The sequence below is a fragment of the Falco rusticolus genome, chromosome 4, assembly GCF_015220075.1.
Source record: "Falco rusticolus isolate bFalRus1 chromosome 4, bFalRus1.pri, whole genome shotgun sequence".
Taxonomy (NCBI): Eukaryota; Metazoa; Chordata; class Aves; order Falconiformes; family Falconidae; genus Falco; species Falco rusticolus.
Window position 1 is genome coordinate 35,463,089 of NC_051190.1, and position 27,594 is coordinate 35,490,682.

Genomic DNA, 27,594 nt, shown 5'->3' on the forward strand with positions numbered 1-27,594 from the left:
AGAGATTTGCAGACATAATAAAATTTATTTAAATTCCATGCATTACGGTAGCTACAAGTGTAGTCATATGAAACTGAAGGACAATAACTTTTTCTGTCCATACAATGTAGCTGTAAGTGAAATGAATGGGAGTTCCACAGTTACAAAGAAACAAACAAAACAAAACAAAACAAAAAAATCCCAAAAAAGGTAAATCTGTTTCAGTTTTGAGTTACCTGTGAATTCAGATAGAGTTACTAGACTGTAAACTTTTTGGGGAGGAAATGGGTTCACCACAATTGTACAACTGAAAATGTTTAGTTTAAGACATTCTGAAGAAGCTGTGAAGGTATCTTTTAATACTTACTACTAATAGCTCTGGGAAATGAAAAAAAAAAATTCTGTTAGCCTTCATCCTAATTGTTAGAACCAGGATAGCAATTGTAGACAGTCCATTTTCAAAGTGCAACTAAATAGAGTTTCATTATGCAGCTCCTTCAAGTTGTACTTAGTAAGCTTTATTTTGAACCAGTTTTGCTTTAATTTCTAAAGAAAAGCTTCGCTGGTCCTCATAAGCTTCCATTGCTTTTTGATATGCAAAAATTTACAGACTGTGCTTGATTCTGACCCTCCCATATTTCTGTATGTGCAAACTATTAGGGATTTAAATAGTCTTTCTCCTTCTCAGTTCAGACTGATCTTTAAAACAGCAAGGATTATCCAGCCCTCTAAATTAAAGTCACACTGAACTGAGTAATTTATATAACTGGCACTTTTTATTTGGCCCAGTTCTCCCACAAAATGCAGCTCTTATAAATACTAATAGGCACTATTGCCACAAATTCTCTTATTTTTGCAAGTTTCACTGATGTACTGGTTGTTAACATTTTCTGCAGTTAAGAATTTATTAATGCTGAAATTTTATGAAGACACAATATGTAGTTCTAGCCTTCAAAATTGACTTACTGTGTCTAGTAATGATGTTAAGTCAACCTAAATTTGCTGAAGATATTAACAAATGTAAAGCTAATGAAGGTGCCACATTTGCATGAATGTTTTTTAATTTTAAGAATGCATTCAACAAAGGGAAGGGGCAATCCTAATTATTTTAATACAAACTTGGTTGAGTGCCCAATTGCCTCATTTAAAACTGTGTGTGTGGGGAGGCTGAGGAGTTTAGAAAAGTCCAAGTAACCAAGTATCTAGGTTACTGGAAAGTTAAAAAGCTAATGCAACTGCGTTACATCCGGATAAAAAACATTATTCAAAAGCAATTCAAATACCGAAAAAGATTTCAAATTGAATAGTTTATTAACATGGTAGTCATCTTTGTAACATGTGCACACACACTCGCACACTCTGAATGATCTGCCTGGAAAAAAAAGAGGTCTTAATATATATGCTGGGGGAAATTAAACATTAAAAATCCTTTAGATTTTCATAATTATAGGCAATTATGTCCACATCACTTACAAAGCTATTGCCGAATCTTTCCAAGGAAGCAGAATTTGGGAGAAAAAAAAAATTATTTTTGGGAAAATTCAACAGTGGCATAGCAGAGCTCTCAATATGAGAAAGCTGACATAATGTGGACCTTTGCTGTGAAATTTGTCTTTGCAAAATATGGGGAGAAGTTTATCAATGGGCAGAAAATAAGAAGGCGGTGTGAAGTAGGCTTTTGCAGAGTCGATTTTCCTCACAGTATTGTGCGGGGGTCATTGAGAAAAATGCTTAGTCCTTCTCTGGAACCAGTTTCAGAACTTTTCCAATTGCAATGGTCTTACCTAAACCAAGGAGACAAACAGCAGAGTTACATATATTGGGAAAAGAATGTGTAAGTCTAAGAACATGAAAACTTGCCCCAAAAACACAGGCTCTCGAGAGCATTAGAAATAATACAGAGAATAAATTGTTGTATTGCAGAATGAAACCACCAGTGTATTTTAAAAGCACAGCAAAATCTTCAAAGTAGTAAGCCTGCTATTCTCACAGTAAAGAACACTATGTGGATTGTGGAAAGCCTGCTCTATATTCATCTAAGGAGAAGGCAAGGCAGAGTCATTTTACCAGATCTGTTTACTGCTTTTAAAAGTTAATTTATTTTAAATGCATCCCACAAATCCACAAGTTTTACTAGGGTGAGTTAAAGCCCAACATACAACCCCCCTAACTTTTCTAACTTTCTACAGAGAAACTATGGTATTCATATTGTAGGTGGACATTCCAGGACACATTACGAAAACAGTGATGATGATTCTTCAAATTCAACCTTTTGTTTCATGGCACACGTTTTTGTACATTATTCCTCTAGAATAAAACCAAGCTTTTTGTTACTAGCAAGAACTCTGTGCAATGACAACAATTTGCTTAGATTTACTTTTCCGTTGCTACCCAGACAGTGATTTCCACTAGATACCAGCATTTTAATACCTCACTGCCATGCATGATTTCCTATTCAAATAACTATTTTTGCAGCACTTCAGTGTTGATCACGCAGTCTTACCCTCATCCCTTAAGGTAAAGCGACCCATCTGAGGGAAATCTTTGAATGTCTCAAGGCAGATAGTTCCTGCTGTCCTTAAACGGGCAATGCATACTTGATCTTGTTTCACAAAACGGGGCCGTGTCTTACTTTTTTCTCCTGTTTTTTTGTCTACCAAGCAGATTAAGGCCTGTATAAGAAAAAAATTAATAGCTGTGAGTGCTGAAGTAAGGGGTATTTTTTTCTTTATAAAAAACCCTGAAGTGGTCTAAGAAAGAAAATAATTAGAAATAAACAAAAAAACTTCTAAGATTTACTGCATAAAGAAGTCAAACATGACTTACCACCCTTTTCGGCAAGCTTATGCTAACAATTACAGCCATTTTTGGTTGTGTCACAGTACCGACCACAGATTCCATTCAAGGCTGGAGTTCTGTTACAATAGTTGCTCTGCAGATATATGTCATGACAGAACTCCTCACCTCAACAAGTGGATTGTCTATATTCACATTGCAACTGAAAAGGACACTTACTGTTATCTCAACTTCTTCAATACAGGTGTGGATGTGCAGCACAGCATTATAACCTGGGCAGATAATGGATTTGTGCTCAATTATCACTATCTGTAAAACAATAAAAATAAATGCATTTTTCCTCATGTCAATTATGAAAGAGCAGAGAATAACCAAATACAGAACTATATTAAAATGTATAGTTGACCAATACAAACACAACAAATTTTTGTGCAACAAACAAAATCTCATATTACAAACAACCTGGTTGCTTATAAAGTACAAAGTTGAAGAATTGGCCTGACAAGATCTTGCTTTCATGACTGTAGGTATCAAAAACTTCATTGAGAAGTTAACATTCAAAACAAATGGTATTTTAAAAACTCCAATGAATCATGTCAGAGCGTTAGGTATATATATTATTGGCAATTTAGGGACATGATTGTGAATAAGAAATCTCAACTGAAACTTCAAACTGCTGAAGTTTAGATTTGGTGAAACACAAGCATGACATTTTAATGCTTTACACCCATCTATACAGCAATTAAATGCTATTTATTCTACCTGGGCATCAAATGTGCGTCCAGAATGACACAGGTTGTTGGGATCACAGAGAATAAATCCTGGAAGGATCTCTTCCTCTTCAATTCCCTTCAGTCTGATCTTTAGATTTTCACCTGGGGCTACTGAATCAGTCTCTACATCATCAGAAAGGATTCCAAGAACTTCCACATTGTGCTTAAAGAAAGCAAAAAAAAAAAAGCAGTTTTGTATTGTGAATATTTTAGTCTGGTACAAAAATAATTTTAATACAATAGGATTTCAATAAATAATTCTGTTACAGTTTAATTCATTATATTTGGTTCTGCAAGCTTCAGAATATTTAAAATAAGTTAGTGATGAGTTACTGATATTTAAAATAGCATAATTTAAGAAATATATTTTACTATAATTCTATAGCATGTATACAATGGAAAGCAAATTTCAAGAATATCCACTATTCCTCAAGTGAAACAAGTTTAAAACTTATTGAGAGACAAGAGATAAAATGGTTGCATAATATCTAATAAGAATGCAAAAGCCACATTGTTTTATAGACTTGTTACATTCAAAATATGACAGTCTGAATATTAACACAATCCAGGAAATCCTAGAATACCAAAATCCTACAAGATTTCCTAGAGAAGGGGTATAGTAATGATTGCTCTCCAACAAACACCGTAATCTGATGTTCCTATATGTTGCAATATCCTGTCTGACATTTGTATCTTTGTACTAAAAGATACCAAATTAATAATGAGAAGGCAGAGAAATTAAGAATGGAGTAGTTTCAGAAAAATGTCTGAATTCTTGACATTTTAGTTCATTTTAGTTCAACTTCATTAGCTGCCAAAGTAACAGGGGAAAAAAGTGTCATCCAAAGCACTGGCTATTTACTGAATACAAATTCTGTATTGTTTAAAGCCATTTACAGTTTATTTAATCAACCCCGAAGTAACAAGGGTGTCAGATGCATGTCAAGCAGTTTTATAAAAAGCCACTGTGTTAAATTACCTTAAAAACTGAAAAGCATAATCTCAAAAACTGTCTAAGTCTAGTTTCAGCAGCTTCTAGAAAGGTGCCATGGAAGTCAATCTAAATAGCATATTTTGATTAGGAAATGCCAACTTTCAATAAGCTGTAGATTTACTGTACATTTGAGTATCGAGACATTGAGACTAGCAAACTACCTCAGCCTACAGAATTGGAAGAAATGTGTCAGCTTAAAATGAAGATGACATGAATAGATAAGAACAAAATTTCCAAACCCTTTTGGTAAGAAACCAATGGAAACAAATACCATTGTTAGTAGAGCACACTACTCTCATCCGCTGCCTCTCCCCAACTATGTTTTCACATCCTTCATTTTTATATTTTCATATTCTTCAGGACAGCACAATGGTTCTAAATAGTGATCTCACATTATGGAACAGCTAGCTACCTGCAGGAACAACCTATTCTTAACTAAAGCAAGCTTTATTTTTTTCATTGGAACACACTATGTACTGTTTGTATCCTTTACGTTTTTTTCCTATTTCCCTTTGGGCAAGGGAAAACAAAAGAAGAACAAAAAGAACAAAAATTTTCAGTAATATTAACCCATAGCAGGAAAAAGGTGTTTTGGGCCAACTGTAAAAATGCAAAGTAAAACACAGTTCCAATAAACTATGACTTGTAGCTGAGTGATTGAGTTTATTACAGAGAGGCAACCTGAGGTCTAAATGCTGAGGAAGTGAACTATTCATATCCACACACACCCTGGAAACATCACCTGTGCAAAACATGAAAGCTTAGTTGTGTTCAGCTGAGCAATAGAGAAACTTCTGATTTAAATAATGAGTACCTTTAAGAATCAAGCTCTTTATGTAAACTTTACCATACCTTGTTTGGCATCATCACAAGCTGTTGTCCTTTGCAAATAGAGCCTGACTCCAGCTTCCCAAGGACCACAGTGCCCATATCCTTGACAAAAAGAAATTACATTAAAATTGAAAACATTTTTTCATGGAGTCTGCCCTATTTATGACTTAACTATTAAATATGATTACTTAACCCTATGAAGTTATTTAGCACTGCTACACTTAACGTTGGGGAAACTGTTCTCATGAAAGACTACGTTTAAGAGTCTCATGTAATGCCAAAATTATTTATTTTGCCTCCCCACCTCTATTCTACAGTTGGAAATGCAGACATATAAAGAAAAAAAGATACCCTCTAAAAACACAGTAAATAGACTATTTACTGCTTTCTGAAAACAGTCCACTTACACTTTCAGTCCTATTATTTTAATGTGTACCTTATATTTATCCACAATTGGCAGCCTGATTGGTCCATCAACTGAACGGTTGAAGTTTGGCAAATTATCCAGGTATGGAATAAATGGTAATCCACTAAAAGAGCAGAAGGCATTTGTTTCAATTTTGTGAGCACCCTTCTATTTAAAAATTACTCAGAATGGATAAATGCAGTCCAACAAAAGGAATGATTTTCATTCTGTCATCATTAAGAACAGTGACCTCTAAGACAGTTACATCTATTATAGCATCCCATAGTAGTGCCCACTTTACCCTAGCTAACATGTTAATACCCAGGAAGTGCATGTAGGTTTTAAGCTATGTTACAGGCGTATTTTACAAATTACTTATTCTTTTGAGAACCTTGCTAGATATGTGATATGTTTTGGAAATATAAAGCCATAAGCTAGGTCCAAACGTGATTTTCATTAATGTGTTTTAACTGCCATGAACAATACTGGAAAACATGACATCCAGTGAGAGACATGGCTTGTCAGTAATTATAATACAGCTTCAAACAAACTGTTCACATCAAACAATTACTCATTCTAGCAACATGTCAACTGCAGCATCACTGTAAAATTCAAGGGCTAGCATGGCACTCAAACTTGCAAAGCCAAAGAATACTGCTAATACTATTAAGAGTCTGCTAACGTTAATCTTCTCATCACACCTGTGTTCTTATTGCCCTGACTATTTCCTCAAGCACTTCAGAAAATTACTTGGACACGGATGACATACCATGCTATATTTCTTCCCAGCTTCACTGCAGCGTTTACATTTATTGAAATATAGCAAACACCCAAGTTGTTCAATTTCAGATACGTACATATACCAAGGACAGAATTCTGACTGTTCTTTAAGGTTTGCTCCAGTCAGTCCTGAGCAGGGCATGAAATGAATATCTTTTTTGGGATTGAAGCCAACTTTCTTCAAAAATGGCACCAGTTTCTCTTTACATTCCTCATATCTATTAAAATGACAAGCAGATCAAGGTAAGTTTCAGTTATTCCAGCATGACATAATACTGTACTTCAAAAAACCCCAAAACACATAGGCATTTCATTTTTATCAGTTAAGTTACTATGTAAGCAGCAACCAAACATCATAAAGCTTAGCGGCCTGTTTGCATCTTCTCCCTGATCTTCCAGCACAACTTGCCTATTCCCCCTCATTCCTCTGCTCCATAAAGCATCAGTTTTCTCCATATACCTCAATTACTGGGCTGGGTAAGCAGCAGCATATGCTGTATCTGCTTTTAAGCAAGACACCCAGGTCAAGATAGCAGGACAGACCAAGCAGACAGCTAACTGAGGTCATGCTGCAGGCTTTCACTTCAATGGTGACTTGGTGTCCTCCAATCTCCTACATCATTTCCTAAGATGTAATGCTATTTATTTCTCCCCTCAGCCAGTTTCAGCTGAATTTAATGATGTCAGAAGGTTAGGGCAGGACCAAGACAGCACATTTGGGCGTGCCTTATTCTCTTAGCAAACTAGGCTGATGTAAAGTTGCGTAGTCCCTCATAGCTTTCCACAAAAACTTGCATGATTCTTGATCGCACAGCAGGTTCTCTGACAACTCTTACTACACTGCAGAAGAAAGCTGTATCCCATCATTACACAAGTATCTCTAGGGAAGGAACAAGTTACACTTTCACATCCAGCTTAAAGGCGTGAGAAGAAAGGTGTAACAGAAGCCATAAAAAGGCCTGAATTTTGACCCTTAGGAAAATTAAAACCCTCTAGTAACACTTGAGCATTAAGGCAGAAAAGAATAACTTAATCCTTTTTATTACTTAAATATTACATATTGAGTTTCTGGTTATTTTTACCTGGCCTATATCATTGCAAGATTCCCTCCCTCCCCCCCTTCTCAGACTCTAATCACAGACCACTTTAATACATTATTTGCTTATTCAATTCAGCTTATCATAAACCCCAACTTAAAATACTACAGGGCGGACACATAAGGTGATCAGGATAATGCTATTCTCACCATATCTACGCTAGGAGTTTAGCAACAACATGGCAATCAAGAATTTGTTAGATACGGCTGCAGGGATCCAAACATTGAAAGTGAATGTTTCAGAGTAGTGTGGAACTTCAAGCCTGGTTGAGAGGCACTGTCCTAGGCACTATGCTTGGTTTCCCTGCAATTTTGATAACCTGTCTTCAGTCCACCAGTCTACCATTTTTTCAGCAAAAATGGGATACAAAGAGTTACTTTACTTAGGAACTACTTTATTTCAATATCTTTTCATGAAGATTAATTATTTTAAAATAAACTCACCTTTCATTACTCCAGTTTACAGTTGGATCATCCATTTTATTAATAAGAACTATTAAATGTTTTACACCTGCTGTTTTTGCTAACATGGCATGTTCTCTTGTTTGTCCACCTTTCTCAAATCCAGTTTCAAACTCTCCCTTTCTTGCAGATATAACCTAATTAAAAATACACATTTTAATAAAAGTTCTAAAATTCTCTCAACAGAACAATTAACAATGGGCAATACTGCCTTATTGAAAAGCAACTTTGAGTAGTCAAACTAGTAAAAGCTTTTAAAATGCACTGTTATGTCCTCAATATTACCCATTAGTTTCTGCACTGACATAAATAAAAGTCACATGACACCTGTGGACAATTTTATGAATCTGTTAAGTTACTCCAAAAACCACTGGACTTGGTAGACCTAAGAAGTGGAAATTTTGCCCACTGTAATTAACCAAAAGAGTAAACAAGCAAATAAAAAATAAAAATAAAAAGCTTAATTCCACAGTGTATCCAAAATATAAGAATCTGCTTTGTTCTTACCAGCACAGCAAGATCAGCTTGAGAAGCCCCACCAATCATATTTGGAACAAAGCTCTTATGTCCAGGAGCATCTAGAATAGTGAAGTGTTTCTTCTCAGTTTCAAAATAGGCACGACCCACTTCTACTGTTTTACCTTTGTCTCGCTCTTCTTGGTTTGTGTCTAAGGCCCATGAAAGGTACCTAAAAGAAGCCAAAAAACAATCCAAATATTCTATTTTTTGTATTAAAATTTACTAAATTTTTGTATGATGATTTGTTCATCAAAAAATGTCTTTTTTTTTCCTGCTCAACTATTTAACCAGCTCAGCATTACTGAACTTAAGCATTTCCAAGACCAATAGGACTTTTTAGTGAATGTTTTGTGTATATATAGTGCCCAACGCTAGCTCTCCCTCAAATACCTAGAGGGATGCAATTCTAAAAAACAATTTCCAGTTACTAAGTTCCCCAGGTATGACCTAACCTCAAATACTTTCTTTGAAAAATACCTCTGGATCAAATACAAAACAATTCTTCTTTCTCAGCATAATTAACTAAAATATTATTTCTGATTTGCACATATTAATATTATGAGAAGTATAATCAGTTCTCATTTATTTGCACATACTAAAACAGAAGTTGGCTATGAAATCGACACCACCCTTTAGTCACCCCATCTTTGATTGTGTCAACTATTGTCCCCTCCTAATTATATTTTATCCCATTGGCCATTGACAAGTTAGATTCAAGTAAGACAGATGAACTGAAATTTCAAAAAAAGATTATTTAGCTCCTTCAGGTTTTGTGAAAACTGGTGAATAGAGAGAAAAAAACTAATCCTCTCACTAAGAAGAAAAAAAATAGTAGTAACTAAATTGAACTGGCTTAACATACCAATATTTTTCACCATTAACAGCAGCTTATAAAGACCTTTAGCTTGTCTTTTGTATTGACTGGATAATGTCTGAACAAATACTGCTAACTCAGCTGATCAGTGACCAGGGAACATCAGGGACTATTAAACACAAAGATGTCCTTTCCAGCTCAAGAGGTTCCTGAGTCAGAGAAAGCACTAAACATTGGGAATTATGGATATATAATCACACTCTTCCCCAGGCAGTACCTATTTGTCAGTGACTGAGGTCTAGATAGTATGCTAGATGGCTTTTGGTTTGTACCAGTCCGTGTGCTCTTATGCGTTGTAGTCTTCACCATGGCCTGTGTTTCTGGAAGATTTCAGCCAAGGCAAACATCAAGTTTTACACAGCGAACTGGAATCAAGCAGGACTTTATACTTGGTAGGTGGATGGCAAGCCCTTTTTGCACATAGCGTTTTTTAAGGAAAGATGCATTTCTGACTGAAATGTCAACTCTGCAGTACAGTAAGGAATTTTCTGAATCACAACGTAAAACTGCTAAGACTTCCAAGACATTCAACACATGAATTGAGCTAACAAGATCTTTGATAATGACACACAGATACATCATACTTTGTATATCACGACATATTTTAAAGAATAAAAATAGCATTCAAGGAGGTACTTCCTGCAACACTTTCTCTAAAAGAGGAGGGGGAACAGGAAATCTGTTTTTCAAGCTGTCCAGGGTTTTTGAGGAAGGTCCTGAAATATTTATTACTATGGTCAACTCCCAACATGGGAATGATGCTTGCTTGATAAAAAGAAGGTATATCACCCGTCCTATTCCTCCCTCCCACACAAAACAGTCAATTCAGGTCAGTGCCCACCCCTCAAGTGCTCCATTGCTGCTCTACCACTAAGGAAGTCTTTAGCTGCTTTTTTTCCAGAGCCCTTTGAACCCCTATTTGCCTCTACCATAGCCAAAAATGGAAAGTTTCTAAAAGGAAAAGCAATTTTCCAGGAGCTGTTTGAGGGAAAAAACAGGCTGCTATGTACTTTACATACACACACACAAGACCAAAAACCAACCAAAAGACAATAACAAACCCCAAAACAAACAAGAGGCCTGCAAAACCCCCACACATGACAGCAGCATTGTCTTGCTTGGAGGAAACTTAACTGCAGATGCTATCTTTATTCAATATAAAAATAAGATTCAAGCTGACAGCCAGAACTATTCACTTCCTCTTTCTTTATGTCTGCCAAACTGACAGCTTTAATCTCTGTCCCTTAAATAGCTCTCTGCTGTTTACAGGTGAAAGGCATACAGATAGAATGACCCCAAGAGCTGCCTGAGAAAAAAGAGTCTGTCTTGTATTCCTTTTACCAACTAGGTTTACCACAGCATTGCAGCAGCAAAACCCATTCCAGTGCGAATCACACTGTCTCGTACAGTTTTAGTTAAAAGAAATACTGGAGGAGAACAAGAGATTCCTCCCCACACACTTGAAATCCATTCCAGCAGGAAGCTAGTGCTACAGGGACAGAGATGAGAAAGTTTGCCACTTCCATCACAGTGCAAAGAGAAAAGCATGCCGTTAACCTCAGTAAGTTCATACCATGTTTCTCTGTTTTTTTCTTTAGCTTCTCTTTCATATTTTTCAAGTGTTCTTTTGTCAACCATTCCTGTCAAATACCTGAGAAGGAGCAGGAGGGGAAAAACATGCCATTTTACATGAAGCAGAAACATAGTTCCAAACAGTTAAACACTTACACAATCCCTACAGATAATTCTGAAAAACTGGAAAAGCCAGATGCAAGCAGCAGTGGAATTTTTTTCTCCACAAAAACCCACACCATTATCTAGTATGTAAAACTGCACCAGTACCACTTTAGCAGAAGTATGAGGAATGTCTTTTTTTTTAAGTCTAACTGTAAAATATTTCACAGAGCCAAGTTCTGAAAAGGAACCACATCTGTTAAGTTCATTTCTGAGACCAATCCAGTATTTCAAAATTAAGCCAAAATAGTGATAGGAGAACTTTTCACACACACACATTCCTGAAATGTAAAGAAAAATATGTATGGTTTCATTGGTTTTAGATAGAACAAGGAAACTGATACTTGAAGAGAGATCTATCAGTTATGAAAAGCAGCAAGTAGTGTACAGTTTTATTACATTAAAACTTGCATATGTTTCCCTCAGATATTTTTACCTGATCTCCTAATAACAGTAATCTACCTAGTTTATGAGAAAAATTAGTGATATCAGTAAATAAAGCGTTAATGACAAAGTTTGTACAAGCACCCAATTCCCATGCACGTGCCCCTTACAACAAAGGGATATTCTGCAAAAACAAAATACCACAAAAAGCTTTAGGAACATTACACATAGGTAGGAGTGTTCAGAATAGGCATTTCCTTGTGCAAGGAGAATATTCAGACACATCATGTAACAAAATGCTAATTTACTCTAGTATGACCTAGAAGGTTAAATGTAGCATGACAATTTCAACATTCCAGTTTGGTCAAAACAAAACAAGATGAAAATGCCAAGACAAAGACCTCCCACTTTTGCTGAGAATATTATTTTAAAATCACAGAAATACTTTGCATCAGCAGGACAGCATTTATTTCTTCATGTACTTCAAAACAACTTCTTGGTTGTTTTTTTCGTTTTTTGTTTTTGTTTGTGTTTTTTTTTTTACAAACTAAGATCTAGCTGCATTTATTTACTTTTGTCTCATAAAAATACTGCAGTCTCTAGCCACTGTTTCTAAAAGAGACTTAAAAGATTAACTATTATAATTTTGCATTATGAAATCAAATTATGCCTGACAATGTTAGCACCAGGGAATAAGGATATTCACTTTTTTAAATTTTCACAAAAAGGACAAAGTTTAACAAAGGGTAGAAAGCAATTTCAAACAGCATTTTAAAATGACAAAACCTAGTCATGTTCTAAGAAAGGGATTCAGGTTTTTTAATTTAATAATGTATACTTCTGCATTGTTGTTTCCACTAAGTAAGTGAAACTCCTATAGCGATGTAAGATTAGATCTGCTGGAATTAAGACATTCCAAAGACATTAAGTAACTAAATTGTCAGGGAGAGTAACATTCTCATTATAAAAGTATTAATCTATGCTGACTAAAGCCATAACGAAAATATTACTCATTTTACTTAATGTATTTTTAATTCACAAGAACAGCAAATCTAAAAAAAATTATTTAAAGTTTCCTTACATTATTTGTCCTCCGATAGTTGACTTGCCAGCATCTAAAAAATAAAATGAAAAATTAAGTCATTCACAGTCTAAAAGAAAAACCCTAGAAAAATAAGAAAACAATTCTGAACAACTACTTTATTTTCAAAGATGTGATTTTTAATTGTAATCATAAGTTTTTTTAATACATCTTTCAGCCTACCTAGTTTCTGTAATAATTAATTGTCAATTCAATTATATTGGATTTTGAAAATTCTGTTTTCATACATATAAACTTGGCATTATCAATAACTAAAAAAACCCTCAACAAGCAATGATCCAGCAAAAGCGTACGTTAACAATGTGGGAAACTTACTTGCAAAATCCCTTCCCCTGCTTCCTTTCTCCCTTGTCCCTAACTTTTGTAGGCTGCTCTTCAATATTGGGATATATCTCTGCCCACTGCCTCTTTACTTTGTGGGATTCCATCCTGAATTTACCCAAGGACTAAGTTACAGTACTTTTAAGGTGATAAGAGACTATGAAAATGAAGTGAAAACACAGAATTCCCTGTAAAACTTGTGATTCAGTAACTCTTCTGTACTTTTGACACCACTTAAGATTTTTCTGAAGCTTGTTGAAGCTATTCAATTGGGACATTTTGCTGTAACTGCTTCTTTTAACCCTGAATTATGTTCATCTATTGTTTATAGCTCTACAGTGTTTAATATTTTGAATAATCATCTTTGAATTTATTAATTAAAAAGAATGCTCTGAAAACATTTAAAACAAGTAGTAAAGAAGCACTGCTTTCCAGTTTTGTTCTTTGGATCATAAATAAAGACACATTGCTTGGGCACTTAATAGGGTAGATACTTGAGAAATCCTAAGTACAGACACTGTTGTGCCCAAAAGAACACAGGCACTCTATCCCTGAAAGACCATCTTTAAATTTTTGAATTTTTCCAGAGCAGCTTCATTAGAACAAATGCTCTTGTTAACCTCAAGACACAGTGAATACATGCATCCCTACAAAGAGCAGGATTAATTTCTAAGCCTCAGAGTTCCAGATAATACATAACACAAAGATCCAACTTACCTACGTGCCCAATGAATACTACATTTACATGCTCTTTTTTAGGAGCACCTGGTGGTGCTACAACAGATTTCGGTTTTGGTATTTCCTCCTCCTCTTCCATCATTTCCTGAGCACTTTCTTCAGAAGGCCCTGCATCCCCTGCAGGACCACTTCCTAGCTCTGCTTCACTTGTTTCTTCTTTGTGGTCCCATGACTCTTCCGGGGACATTTCTGTCTCTCCATTTTCCACTAAATTAGATATATTCAAATAGATAATAAAATTAACAGCAATGACTATGGAGAAAAGCCCCTGCCCCAAAGATACAATCAAGAGACTTCAACGATCCAGTCTGTTAACGTCTTCCTATGTAAAAATGGGCAACTGCTGCGTGTTTCTGAAATTATTATTACAAGGAGTTTTCAAACTACCTTGTGTGCTGACATCAGAAAAAGACGATTCGCAGAAATTAAAAGACTTCTGTTTTAACAAGGCAACAATTTTACAAGGAAAAAAATATCTGAAAATCCACTCAGACCATCATACTTGTCTGAATCCAGACACATGCTAACGTATGTTTAGAAAGAAATGGAGAGGGATAATGGTGCAAGTTCTCTCAGAAGCCATACAAATACAAGGGGAAAGATACAATTTTCACGTTCTGATTGCTCATACTACTGATCACTTTAATGTTTTTTCTTAATCACTATTCCACATATATTAATGGGACTGTTTTGTAACACGGTATTATTTGTTAGTAAAGCACTGATTCTTTTTTAATGTCCAGATAATCTAACTGCACCTGTCAACACATACTAGTGTTCGATTACCTCTCTCCTAATCAAAGTATAAAGACACACCAAAAATGCCAAGGCTCAAGAAGGTTTTCTTCAATTTTGTTTGCAATGATTCAGCAAAAGCACTGTTGTGGTATTTTATAGTAGTGTCATAGTCAAATGGAACAATTATCATCTTACCAACAGATTCTGAGATTTCCATGTTAACAGCAGCATTTGAACCTAAGGGAAAAAGAAAAGAAATAAAAAGGGATCATTGAGAACACATATTTACCATGATAGTTTCAAGAACAGAAAAAACCACCGAGTGACTATATTAATAAAAGGATAGTTTTAAATGTCTGGGTACTTGCCAATGCTCTTTAATATACGGACTCAATTTAAAAAATTCTGCTTCATGCAAGCTTTATGACCTTCAATAAACCACTTGGTCTTTATGTGCCTTGCTTGACTGGCTATGAAATTGTAAATAACCATAGATAACCACACTGCCTTATGACAGTAGTATGAGGATAAAGAGAATGAAGATTGGAAAAGGTTCACAGATTTTAAAAAATGAGATTGCAAAAATTTTGTAAAAATTAGGTTTCATGGGGCTGCATTGCATACCATCAGAACATGAAAACAATTACCTTCACAAGAGGCTGTCTGCTCCTCTGGAGAAGTCTCTACAGGTACACCTGCAAAGAAAGAAGTTTAAATTTTAAAATACACTGATGTAACCAATTTCGACACTTAGGCATAAAAGACTCACAACTTTATTGCAAGAAGTATATTTAAGAAAAAAACACCTCCCCACCCAGAAAACTACTAAATGTAGCCTCCAAGCACAATTAGTTCTACAGAATGCTGCCTAGAAGTTGTTAAAATACGACACCAGTTCTAAGAACAGTTCCAATTTTTTTTCCCCCCACATGGAAAGATAAACTTACAAAGCAAGTTTTAAAGGAAGTGATTTTTCTGTACATAGTATTTTACTGCCCATCCTTTTTGGGCATACTGGCTATTTTAAGTGTTAGTATCTTAACTGGTGATTAAATATGTCAAACCAGTTTCATTGTATCCAAAGAAACAATGAGCGTGTGGTGTCACGACTGCATGGAAAGGTTCCGCCAGCTTCAGCTTATAGGCATACTTACGATGCTATTGCACCTCAATTTCACATAAGCACTAAATAGAAAATTGAAACACACTATTAAGAATAAGTTCTTAAGATCTTCTGTAGTTATTAGGGTCAAGAGATGATAAGCTCATTCACACGCCTGGTAAGTTTGCCAGTCCTCTTAAATACCATAATATAGTCACATTACTCAAGAGGGCAGTCTCACCAGTCACGTGCATATTAAACCCACAAGTATGTTTTTTTGACAGATCACTCAATCAGTTATATATGCTGAGCTATAACTAAATTGGAACATATCACTTCTAGTAGGTTAACAATTACACCAGTTGATGTTTCGGAACATTGTTTGACATGATTAAGAGGACTTTTATGAGTATCCCTAAAACCTTAACCTATTTAGTTTTCTCTTGGTATATATTCAACTTTATAATTCTTTGAAACAAGCTAATTATTTTTTTCAGCCACATACCAAATTCATACCCTCTATTTAGCTGTACTCCAGCTGTCCTTCAATCCCATTGTAAAAACACAGACCTTACAGCATTACTTGCTCTACATGCATGATGGGACCTAAAGATGAAACAAATCCCCTCAAAAGAACAAAAACATACAGAGAAGGTCCTGATTGTAAGCCTCTTTGCTTTTGCACTGTTTGCGTATTTGCTGCAGACTTCTATAAACTGGAGCAGTGCTGCAAAAGCTGGAAGAAGTCCAGAGGACAAAGCTTGCAGGCAGGGTGAATGTGGGTCACAGCACAACACCCAGTGACCAGCAGTGAATAGCACAGTGGGCACAGCACCACAGAAGAGGAAACTGTTCCCTATACTCATGTGTTTTATCATACACGATCTGTGCTCCAGGGTCCCAAAAACCACAGTTAAAAAACTTCAAGAGATTGATTTAATATAGTAAGTAAAAGCGTAAGAATAGAATACCTTGAGATTCCTTGTAAGAAATGACATATTACTCCCATTTGAGAGCTGGAAAAGACTCAAATTTACGAGTGTGGTAAAACAGGTGGCACAGAATCTAGGTATGAACCTAAAGCCTCCCTTTTGTAACACATAAGAAGACTGTTGGCTATTTCACACATGATATGGTTGGAATGCATAAATATTTTCATTACAAGATCATTTCAACAAGCTTTTGATTTCACTTCTGGTTTGTCCATAATGAAAAATGTATTAAATTACAGTACTTACGCGCTTGCTTTGAAACAGAAACTGTACAAGTGGTTGAAGTTATTTAATTCTTAGAAATACATTATCAACAGCATTTGTAATAAACTCTGTCTTTACTTTCTGGTCTGTAGTACAGCAGGCATGTAGACAGGAAAAAAGTTCCTTCACACATAACAGAAAGGAGGTAGGAAATTGTTAACCTAAAAAGGTCCATCTGTTAAATCTTGTATGAGGCTAGCACACAAGAGAGTAAGCCAGTTTGCGTTGTATTTTAGTACTGTTTAGCATCCATACACAATCAGGGGCAACAGATACTCAGTTACGACCAAAGCCACTTCTTAAACTCTGGTCACTCTGGCCCACAAGTGGCAGACATGCTTTGAGAGGGGACCCTAAATTACATGAAACATACACTGTTCCTTCAAAGCACAAAAGGAATATAAACCGCTCTCTAAACAAGTTCATTCTAAAGAAACCAAGTAAAAAATAAATAATGAATCAATTTAAAAAAGAACAGGCTTTAAGTGACAAAAATAAAACACCCCTTCAGTAATTGTTTACTTCTGATAAACAATTCCAGGTTACACCAGTTTATTTCAGGCACTGGTACACTGCAAACAAATACACCAGAGAACTCTGACATTAAAGAAACAAACAGACTGCCTGAAGTATGCCTTTAAGACACCTGAAAAGAAGGATGCCGTCCCACTGCTTCTCAGACCGCTGGGTTGCTGAATTTTGCTCTTCTCTTGTGTCAGCCCCTAGTGCCTGTGTAACCACTGAAGCTCTACAAAGGGAGCTGGTCTGACCAAAAACTGAACTTGTAAAGAACCTACCAGCTTTTGGGTGGGTCAGTGCTCTGAAGTGGTGTTATCAGCTGAGTGGAAGAGCACTACTGGTGCCATGGCAGAGAGGACAGAAAGGCAATCTCAATAATTCAAGGAAAAAAACTTCACCTTTAAGTTTCAGTTCTGAAACAACTAGGGAATCTTTGGATCACATAAAAAGGAGATGACAATTCCGAATATGGTTGCGAACTGCCTAGGACTCCTCAATACTGGATTAGGACACGAGAAGAAGTCCCAACTCCACACTGTCCCTGTGGCAAAACATTTACACAAATCCAGTAAACTGATGTAACCGTGCTTATTTTGCCCATGAGATAAAGACAGTCATTGTAACAAAATACTTTTAAAGATGAGGGAAACTGAGGAAGGTTCCAAGTAGTCCTTGTAACTTATCCTGACCTCTCCAAAACACTGGAGTAGATATGCAAAGGTTCTCATTTTGTGTTTCCTGGAAGTCAGGGAAGTAACTAACAACATATAAGTCTAACATAGTTTACTACTGTTGTGAAAACATCGCATACAGGAAAATAAACACAGGAAAACATTCTGTAATGTTTCAAGTTCAGCTTGAAAATCTAGACCCTTATCTGTGAAAATCATTCAGATAGGAATCCTGTCATGTAAGAGGGATTCAAAATGTAGTTTGTATGAGTTTTCAAGTCAGAACATGTCTTAAACGATGCCAAATCTTTAAGTACTGTTTCAAATTCTTGGATTTATTTGTGATAAACAATTAGCTTTTACATAGTGTCCTCCACACTCTGTCTCTCCTCAAACCCTAAATCAAGAACTGTTGTTGCAACCTTATTTGCTGTATTGCATGAGGTGAGCAGTTCATCTTTAGTTCTGTTGAGCATCAGGGCCCTAGGACATCTTTTGAAATATCTTTGATGTCAGTGCCAAAGACAAAAATGGATACATACAAATGCATTTATCTACTGGTAAACCATCAGACAACAACATTATGTAATTCAGTCTTGTCTGAATAAGGTAAAAAATACTATTTTTTTAATATAAAACTCAGTGGAGGACTATGCACACTCCAATAAAGAAAACAAAATTGCCCAACTTTAAGAACATTAGTCTCTTTAAATTATAGTTAATGTCCTAAAGAAATACTGCAAGAATCCACTCAGCCCATTTCATTCATGCAGCATTCTACTACAGCTGATGAGTTTGGTGTGTATTACATAATTTTGTACTTGCATGCATTTTTGTTGTACAGTAACTAAAGCTGCACAGGTAGAATGACTACCGCTCAACCTCTGCAAATATTGTTTTAAACCAGTACAAGCCAGGAACTTCACAGCGTTAACAGCTTAGAATGTTTGCACAGATACAACAGAAAATTGCTTTATAATTAAATTTATACTAGGATGAAGCAAGATGTTCGTACATAAAGCAAGTATAGCTGGTAAACTAGGAATCAATATTAGAACTGCAGTTACAATGCAATATTGAAGTAAAAAGTGCTAAGCAGTAATGACAACTGCCATCTTTACATAAACTGCAGTATTTAACAGATGCACAGAATAAGCTGAGAGATGCCTCCACACAAGCTGATACTGTTCAGTGGTTAACTGGTAACTCCTCAGTATCAGTTACCTGAGCCACAATGCAAATGCCTTCACAGAAGTGATGAGAGGCCAGCACTCCCAGCTCCCAGCCTGCTCTGCTGGTGGTAAGAACCTAGGCACTACTGGAATGCAACAACCGAGGTAGACTACAGAGTTAATAAAACCGTTTGCACAACAGAGCATAGAGAGAAATTTTAAAAAAGAAAAGAAAAAAGGCAAATTCTGTTTGAAAGAATTGTCTTATCTACAAGACTTAGATGGTCTGTATCCAATACAGGCATCAAATTCCTTCACAGGAATTCCTGGAAGGCTGAAGAGTAAAGAAACTCGACACCTGTTTTAGGATTTCCATCACCTTTTTGTATGTGTGATCTGCATACCTGAGTTCAGTACATATTTACACAATAGTAACAGTTTTCACGAATTCCATAGCAGATGTTTGCCCCCCCCCCCTTTTTATTTTTAACAAAAGCATAAAGGGAATTACACCACAGTAAAAAATAAAGGTCCAAGTCAAACACACAGAGCATGAGAATCAGAATTAAAAAAACACCAGAGATTCTTAGTTAACAAAAACCCACAAAAAATTACTTTAAACACAAGTAAGTGCTAGAGCTAAACAAAGTATTTAATATTCAATATTTTAAAATATACATCAAGAAAAGGCTTTGAGGAGTTCACTGTAATTAAGGGAGGTGTTTTGTAAGTTAACTTAAACCTAAAATTATTTTCTTCTGGTCTATGACCTGCTTCAGAGACTTTGCCCTAGCTTCACCAGTGGATACTGAGATGTGCACCCAGTTTTTAAAACAACCATTGTAAGAGCACCTTTAATAGTTTTAACATTAATTTGTAAAATTAACAAAAAAATTAGTACTTGCTTTGTATTCATAGGATTTTACTAGATGTTAGCTTAATTAAATACCCACCTTTCTCCTTTCCCAGTGAGGACACACCTTAAGTTCTCTTTATCTAAAACTGACATGCTTCTTCACAACCAAGTCTAAGAAAACTTATGGGGATTTTCAGGGAATATGATGAAAAACCTTTTCCCTTAAAGGCCAAGTAGTTGTGCTCAGCTGATAACTTGATTTTTGAGACAAACAGTCAAGAAATCAAGCTCTATATTAGAACAGTTAAGGATTCCACTCTGTACCAAAGATCCCTCATAACCCAGTGGGAATAGAAATTTAAGAAAACCCACAAAACACAACACAAAATAAATCTAAGTACTATGGATTTTTTAGCAGGTTAAGCTCAGGATCTTAACATTTACACATAAAGAGAGTAAAATTTACACATAAAATCTCAGACTGTTGTAGAGAACACGTTTTTAATATTGCATCACCTGTCTAAACTTTTGTACTGAAAATCAGTGTCATTTTCATATAGACCTCTTCAAAAGAGTCATAAATGTCACTGATAAAATTCTGACTGCTTTATTTCTTCATAATGAAAAAACAAGATAAACCCATTTTTCTATCTTGGCTTCATACAATCATCTGCTTCTCTTGCTTGTATGTGTCTCATCACAAAACAGGAGAAAATCCCCAAATTCTGAAAGTGGAATTGTACAATTAGATTGCTAATAGAATCCAAGAACTATCCCAAATTATTTTTGTGTTCATTTTGATAGAGCAGTCAAGTTTTAAGATCATGCTTTCAAGTATAATAAATCAGTAGCCCAAACCAGGGTGCTAAACGCATTGTCAGCGGACTACCTGCAGACTCCAGGACAGTTTGTCTAGTCCACAGCCAGCTCCCAGTGGTCTGTCTCTTCTTTTATCGGAGTCAAGCAAAGGCCACAAACATTATGAATTATTCTAACAGGAGCAACACAATCCTGGCTGCCTTCCTGGGGACAGTTCAGATGTAGACAAAGGACATCTGTGTAGGATGCTGGCACCTTGACTGCATCACACAGGTATATTACATCTGATCATCCGACCAGTCAGTGCCAAGACATACAGCCTTTCTCTGCACTGACCGTTTTAAGAGGTCGTGCAGCTCATCTGTCAAGAGAAGCAGATACAGAGGAACACTGCTCCAGACAGTCAAATAACTCAAATCAAGATTATAATTTTTTTATAATAAGAATTTATAGCATACACTGGCATTCACAATATGACACTGATCCGCTGTCATGTAAGCAGGTCAAGTTTACAGTTACAAAGTATTCACGGCAGCATTACTAACACCCTACTTGTGAGGAAATCATCAGCATATGGCTATTCAAATGTTGATATGAATAAACTATGTAATCCTTTAATATGGTAATTTCTTGAATGGTGGACTAGTTTTAGACAAACAAGACTTCTTTAGCAAGTTCATATGCAAAGTGAAGTCTCTTTAAGTTCTGAATTGCTGAAGAGTCTTAAAATACAGTCTGCAGAGAATGGTATAGAACAAGAGAGGACCAATTTTGGGGAACATTATGATACAGATAAGTCATCATCCTACTCTGGAGATTATAGGCTTCAGAACTGAAGCAGAAGATAATGAAACGCCTTCTTTTGCTTCTGATTGGTGGCAGGGGGGAATATATGGATGTCCAGCTAGCTACAAGGTCAAGAAAAATGAGGGCAGGGAAAGCCGTATAGATGCTATATCCATTTATTTACAGCATTTGAAGGCTGAGGATGTCCAGCTGCTCAAACATAACTATTTCAAGCAGGCAAGTGAGGATATTTAGGGAGTGAAGCAATCTAAAGGGCACTGAATCTTAAGCCAGATGTTTGCCTGGCTCAAGACTGCAGGTGCAAGCTGTCTAAATTGTAGTCATTAACAAATATGTTCAGAAATTTACTTTAAGTGGTCAAGAGAGCTACTAAAGGAAGTAGTAGCACTAATACCATCAAAAGGATAAATGCTATCTTTCCTTACACTAGCTGCTGTCACACACTTTGTTCTTGTTACTTTTGTACTATTGACACTTTTTTTCTTACCACAACCAGTGCATACTTCAAATCATTGGATAGTTCAGGCTGGAAAGGGCCCCAGAAAGTTACCTTGTTCAGTCTCCTGCTCCAGGCAAAGTCAACAGTGAGTACTTAAAAATGACTTCTAAAAGAAGCAAAACTAATGTAAAATACAGTAAAGCCCATACAAGGAAGCTGTGATCAATTTTACCAAGCCTGTGAATATTCAAGAACTACGACAAAAACTGAACCACAAGAATGCAGGTTGACACATTTTCTGAAATGTTTCACTTCTCTCATATCTGAGATCCAAACAAAACTTCAATAGTAGAAATCTTATTAATCTGGTATATGTGTGTGTGTGTGTGTATTAACTATTCCCTTACAGCTCTGAACCATGCCTTGATACAAAACCAAACAAAAATCCATCCAAATGTAATTACATCTTATATACACTTACAAAATTAATAAACCATAGTATAAAAATAACTCATAGATGCTACAGAACAGCAAAGATGCAAGGTGCAGCTGTGACTAAGAATGTTTAGATGCCCTAACACAATCTAATGTCATTTTATTGACTATCACACCTTGCCTTAATTTAGTTGAGTTTGCTAGTCCAGCAACTGCTATCTACAGTAAGTTTCCCTAGAAGCACAACTTGTTCATGACATACTTGACGTGCTCACTGGAAGGCACTGTGGTACAGCAATGTCTGTTGCAGACAGAAAAATCGAGAAGTCTCTATTTTACATTTCAAATAGACTCCAACAAAGAGAGATTCTACAGAAAGGAGTTTCAACTTGGACACAATTTGATAAATGCAAGTCCTGGCAGCTACAACATTTGGAACATGTTGGTTTTAATCTGTTCCTTAGGTTCAAAAATTTAAACAACATATGCCTTTTGCATATAATCAAATGATAATTTAATTCCAAACTAATTCTGAAACTATCTGCAAGCAAAAATTGTATTAGTGGTAAACACTGGTCAGATATTCTCCCTAATATACAATTAGCAATCAAAAGAAATCATGTATACCAGAAGTTTTTAAGTCAAATACTTGGAATGCAGGTCTCACAAGTTTCCCAATTTTGAAAAGTTCACATCTTCTCTGAATGGCTTTTGTGAGCATTATTTCAGTGCTCTAAACATGACGGGAATTTCATAAAAATTACTAAAAACATTAAGTTAGTGTGCATAGAAGGAAACACTATTACACACTGCAGCCACACAATGGAGAGGAGTTCTGTGGAATTCTTCTATATGCTGCTGTTACACATTTATCTTGACCTACAACATCCTTTGAATTACTAAGGAATTATAACTGAAACAAAACCTCACCAAGAGAAAGTTCCAAGAAGTGTTACTAGAAGTTAACTTTAGGCCACTTAATTCCTCAAACTTATGCCCAGCTTTTTAGATTCTTCCTAAGAATCAAGATTAATTTAGCCTTTCCAGTACAAATCAGTGTTCGTACAGACCTCAATACAGATGACAAACAGTATTTTTTTTCTTACAATAACGAAGAATGAGTGTCACAAAACACCTAATTCCCTATGGAAGCAAAAGCAAACTGGGCTGCTGAAAAGCAACTTATTCAGCACCATTGTCTAATCACATGTTGTTCTGACTTATTTCCAGAGCAAGCTCCACCTAGTTCTTCTAGCCAGGAAAGTAGTTGTCACCTTAGACAAACATCTGCAAGGGCAAGCCTGTCAATTACTTTCTGTAATAGAGTACATCGGACCTGGAAAAGTATGTAACAAGTATAGCACTGCAGTTAAAAAAGAAACTGTTTTGGGTTTTTTGCTTGTAGTATGGGGTTTTTTGGGGGTTTTCCCCTCATCTTTTCTTTTTTAATTGCAGATTTTTGTTTGCTTAATCTTAGGGACATCCAAGTCAAATTACAGAAACTCAAAATTCTAAACCTTAAAGAAGATATAGAAGCAAGGTGAATTCAAACCAGGTAGATTATAGCACTATGTAAGAATTGCACTCAGCAACTAAGATGGAAAGAAGAGCTATCCTCATCACTCCAGATGACCAGGAAACGGTAAGTAATTTCTAGTCTCTGGAAAGACAAAGCTCATCATAGGCCTCAGAAGTAGCAAAAGAGTGGCGAAAAGGAGAGCATGAAGAAATAAATATAATGAGCAGATGAGGAAATGTAGTTCAAATCCTACAAAAAAAAATTATAAAATTAAATATAGGAAGCCTTAGAAGAAACCTTACAAAGCAGCCACAGAGAAAACCCGAAGTTATCAGAATAACATTCAAAACCCTAAGAAAGTTTTCAGTCACAGTATTGATTACATAGTTAAAAAAAAAAGACTTATGTTCAGGTTGCAAAGGTTGAAAAACACACTAGAATGAATATTTTAATGCACTTAGACATTGCCTGCCCGCATAGTGCATGAACTACAATTTTTGATAAAAATCAGGACTGCTGAATAGCTGTAGAGAACATGTAAGCTAACATTTGCTCTAACAGAAAAAACAAGTTAATATTCTGTTATGAAAATTTTAAACCTTCATAAATCAAAAAACCCCAGATTTTAGCTGTTAACATCTGATAACTTTAAATACTAGGGAGAGCTACACTAATTAACATATTAAATCTCAATGCAATAAATAAGCCACAATCAACAGGAAAACTTGACAAACATAATGTAACAAGCAGTTGCTTTAGTGAAATTAAATTACTAGAATCAACATCTGAAATGCTAGCTTGTTTCATATTGTACCAACAGGAATACAGAAAATCATAGAAAAAAATAGGAAGGTGTTAAAACTATTATACTCAATCAGGTCTCAAACTCCTTAGCTGCAAGAGGGACATGAAAATAGTACCACGCAGTTAACTAGCATGTCTGATGTTTGGAAGGACCTTCAGTCTGAAGCTGAAAATTAAAAAGCAGCTCTCCTTTCATTTCCCCATATGTAAAGCAAATCTAGTATAAACGTTGCGTACACAAAGATCCTTTGAAATTAAAAGCAGGGTGAATTTCAAGTTACTCCATTGACTGAGGCCAGCTGACAACCCCCACCTTTCCTAATAATAACTTGTCAGCATTGTACTAGAAAATCGTAACTACCTGATAGAAGCTTCAAAGAGACATTTAGGATCCACCTGAGCCACTGGTGGCTGAAGCAGTGCTGTTCTCCCCAGCAACGCTGAATTTATTACCACCAAACCCTCTGACAACTCCTCTAGTGCTTCAGGGGGGCGAGAGCCGCGCAGTCGCCCCTCGCCACGGGCAACCCCTCGGGAGTGACGGCACCGGGGAGAGGCCCGGGGAGTCACCGGGGCCGCGCACCCAGAGCGCGAAGCGGCTGCCACGGCTCGGCCCCCCGCAGGGTTCCCAGTGCCCACGGCGGCTGCGGGCCCCCTCCCAGGCCCCCCAACTCGCGGGGCCGCCTCAGCCGCCACAACCGGCTCCTCCGCCCAGACTGCGCCGCAACCCCCCTCCCCCAAACCCCTCTCCTGCGCGGCACCCCTGCCCCGCAGCACCCCACCCCGCCTGCCGAGACCCTCCTGCCTCTAGCACCCAGGGCCCCAACCCTCAGCCCGGCCCGGGTCGCCTCCCGGCCCCCCCCGGCCCGGCGCTGCCCTCCGCGCCCCCTCCAGCGCTGCCGCCCCGCCCGCCCCCGCCCCCCGGCTCACCCGGTTCCCGGGCTGCCGCCCGCCCGCCCGCCGGCCCGGCCCCCGCCCGCCGCAGGCCCTCCGCGCCGCGCGCCGGCCCCGCGTGGCCCTGCCCTCCTCCCCCGCGGGCGCCCCACAGCCTCGCCCCGGCCCCTCCGCCGCGCGGCCCCGCGCCCTTCCAACATGGCCCCCATCCCTCCGCCCGCGGCGCCCACCCGCCCGCAGCCCCGTCCCGGCGCGGCCGTTACCGTGGGGCGGCGGCGGCGGCAGGCCGGGTGGGGGCGAGGGTGGCGGCAGGCCGGGCGCCGGGCCCCCTCTCAGGAAGGACGGCACGAACTCGGCGGCATGGACGTTGGGCACGAAGGGCTTGGCGTTGACGTTCAGCTGCCGGCTGAAGGCCGCCCCGAGCAGCTCCTGCTGGGCCTCGGCCTCCGCGGCCGGCGGGGCGGACCCCAGGCCGGCGCCGCTGCCCGGCTCGATGTCCGCCTGATCCCAGCAGTCGGGAGCCGAGTCGCTGCTGCTCCCGCTGCCGCTCCCGTTCGCCTCCATTTTGTGGCTGCCCCACAAGCCTCTGCGGCCCCGAAGCGTCTCCCAGCGTCCGGGGTAAGGGGGAAGCCGGCGGCGGCACCGACTCAGCACTCGCTCCGGCGATTCCGCGTGTACTCCACCACCCCGACGCGAGCGCAGTCTGGCCTCCCGGGGCTGCCGTACCCCCTCCCCGCCGCCTCCCGCGCCGCCATTTTAGTAGTTTTCAGCCCCCCCAGGGCCTCGCCCCGTAGTACGGCCGCGGCCAGGCGCGGGAACTACGGTGCCCATCGTGGCTTGCGCCAGCCCCTCGCGGCCCTCCTCCCCGGAAGAGATGGGAAATGTAGTTGCCTGCGTTTTCTGCGTGTGAGGAAACTACAATTCCTGTCAGCCTTTGCGCTCGCCTGTCGTTTCTACCGTCTCCGCCTCCCGTTTCGCGGGGTGGACGGGACGTGTAGTTGGCGCAAACGCCTCAGGCAGGGCCAGAACTACCCGTCCCGGCAGGCCGGGCGCCGGCGCTCCCTCGGGCGGCGCCTGTCTCGCCCCTCAGGTCCCTGGGAAGTGCAGTTTGCGAGGGGGCAGCGGCGGCGGGTGGCGGCTCACCGTCCCCTCGGCGTTCCAGGTGGGGACGCTGCCCGGCCGGGGGAGCCGGGCCTGTATCGGGCACTGTGCAGGGGGCGCGGCGGGGCGGGGGAGCAGGGCCCGGCGCCCGCTGCCACATCACTGGATTTCCCGCCTCCCCTAAGGACTCAGCGGCTGGAGTCTGGTGAAGGCGTGCTTGTTTTAGCTTTTATCTATGCGAAATTGCACCTACCTACTCCTAGAAAGCGTAGGTACGGTGGCAGTACGGTGATGGCACCGGTGTTGGGTCAGGAAACCCCCAAATGAAGATTTGTGTGGAGCTGTGCTCTGACGTGAGGTGAGAGCAAGTGTTTCTGTACGTGTCCAGCCGTAAGCTGGCAGGATGCATTAAAAGTTCCAATTTTGGCACCTCTACAGCACACCGTGACGTGGTTATTATCATTAAAAAAAATCCTGTTCAGGCAGGTTCGGTAGGACTTGTCAAGTACTGAGGCCCTTGACTGGTAAGGCTAATAGTACTTAAAAAAACCAAAACACAAAACAACAAACACAAAAAAGCATTGCTGGAAGTGAGGTATATTTGGAGGAGACCAGGAGAAACAGAGGGCAAACAAGGAGGTTTTGGTTAGTAGGCTGCCCATGGCTGTGGCAG

At 38.6% G+C, this 27,594-nt stretch overlaps 1 protein-coding gene across 1 annotated transcript; it reads right to left on the bottom strand.

Moving 5' to 3' along the window:
• Positions 1-5: 5 nt before the first annotated feature.
• On the bottom strand, positions 6-26,578 carry GSPT1 (G1 to S phase transition 1). The gene is made up of 15 exons (XM_037387283.1): positions 26,084-26,578; positions 15,175-15,222; positions 14,723-14,764; positions 13,769-13,996; positions 12,710-12,743; positions 11,084-11,161; positions 8,625-8,805; positions 8,100-8,254; positions 6,637-6,777; positions 5,810-5,903; positions 5,395-5,475; positions 3,538-3,711; positions 2,995-3,084; positions 2,483-2,651; positions 6-1,763 (listed from the first exon to the last, which is right to left on the bottom strand). Exons 1-15 carry the CDS (start codon positions 26,382-26,384, stop codon positions 1,711-1,713), a joined length of 1,869 nt encoding a protein of 622 aa, XP_037243180.1. The 5' UTR covers positions 26,385-26,578; the 3' UTR covers positions 6-1,710.
• Positions 26,579-27,594: the final 1,016 nt, after the last annotated feature.

Coding starts and splice junctions, on each gene's coding strand:
- GSPT1 (XM_037387283.1), bottom strand. CDS start 26,384: ATGGAGGCGAACGGGAGCGGCAGCGGGAGCAGCAGCGACTCGGCTCCC. Junction 13,997..14,722: donor GGAAATCTCAGAATCTGTTG/GTAAGATGATAA, acceptor TATCTAATTTAG/TGGAAAATGGAGAGACAGAA. Junction 5,476..5,809: donor CAATTGTGGATAAATATAAG/GTACACATTAAA, acceptor CTTTTTGTCAAG/GATATGGGCACTGTGGTCCT.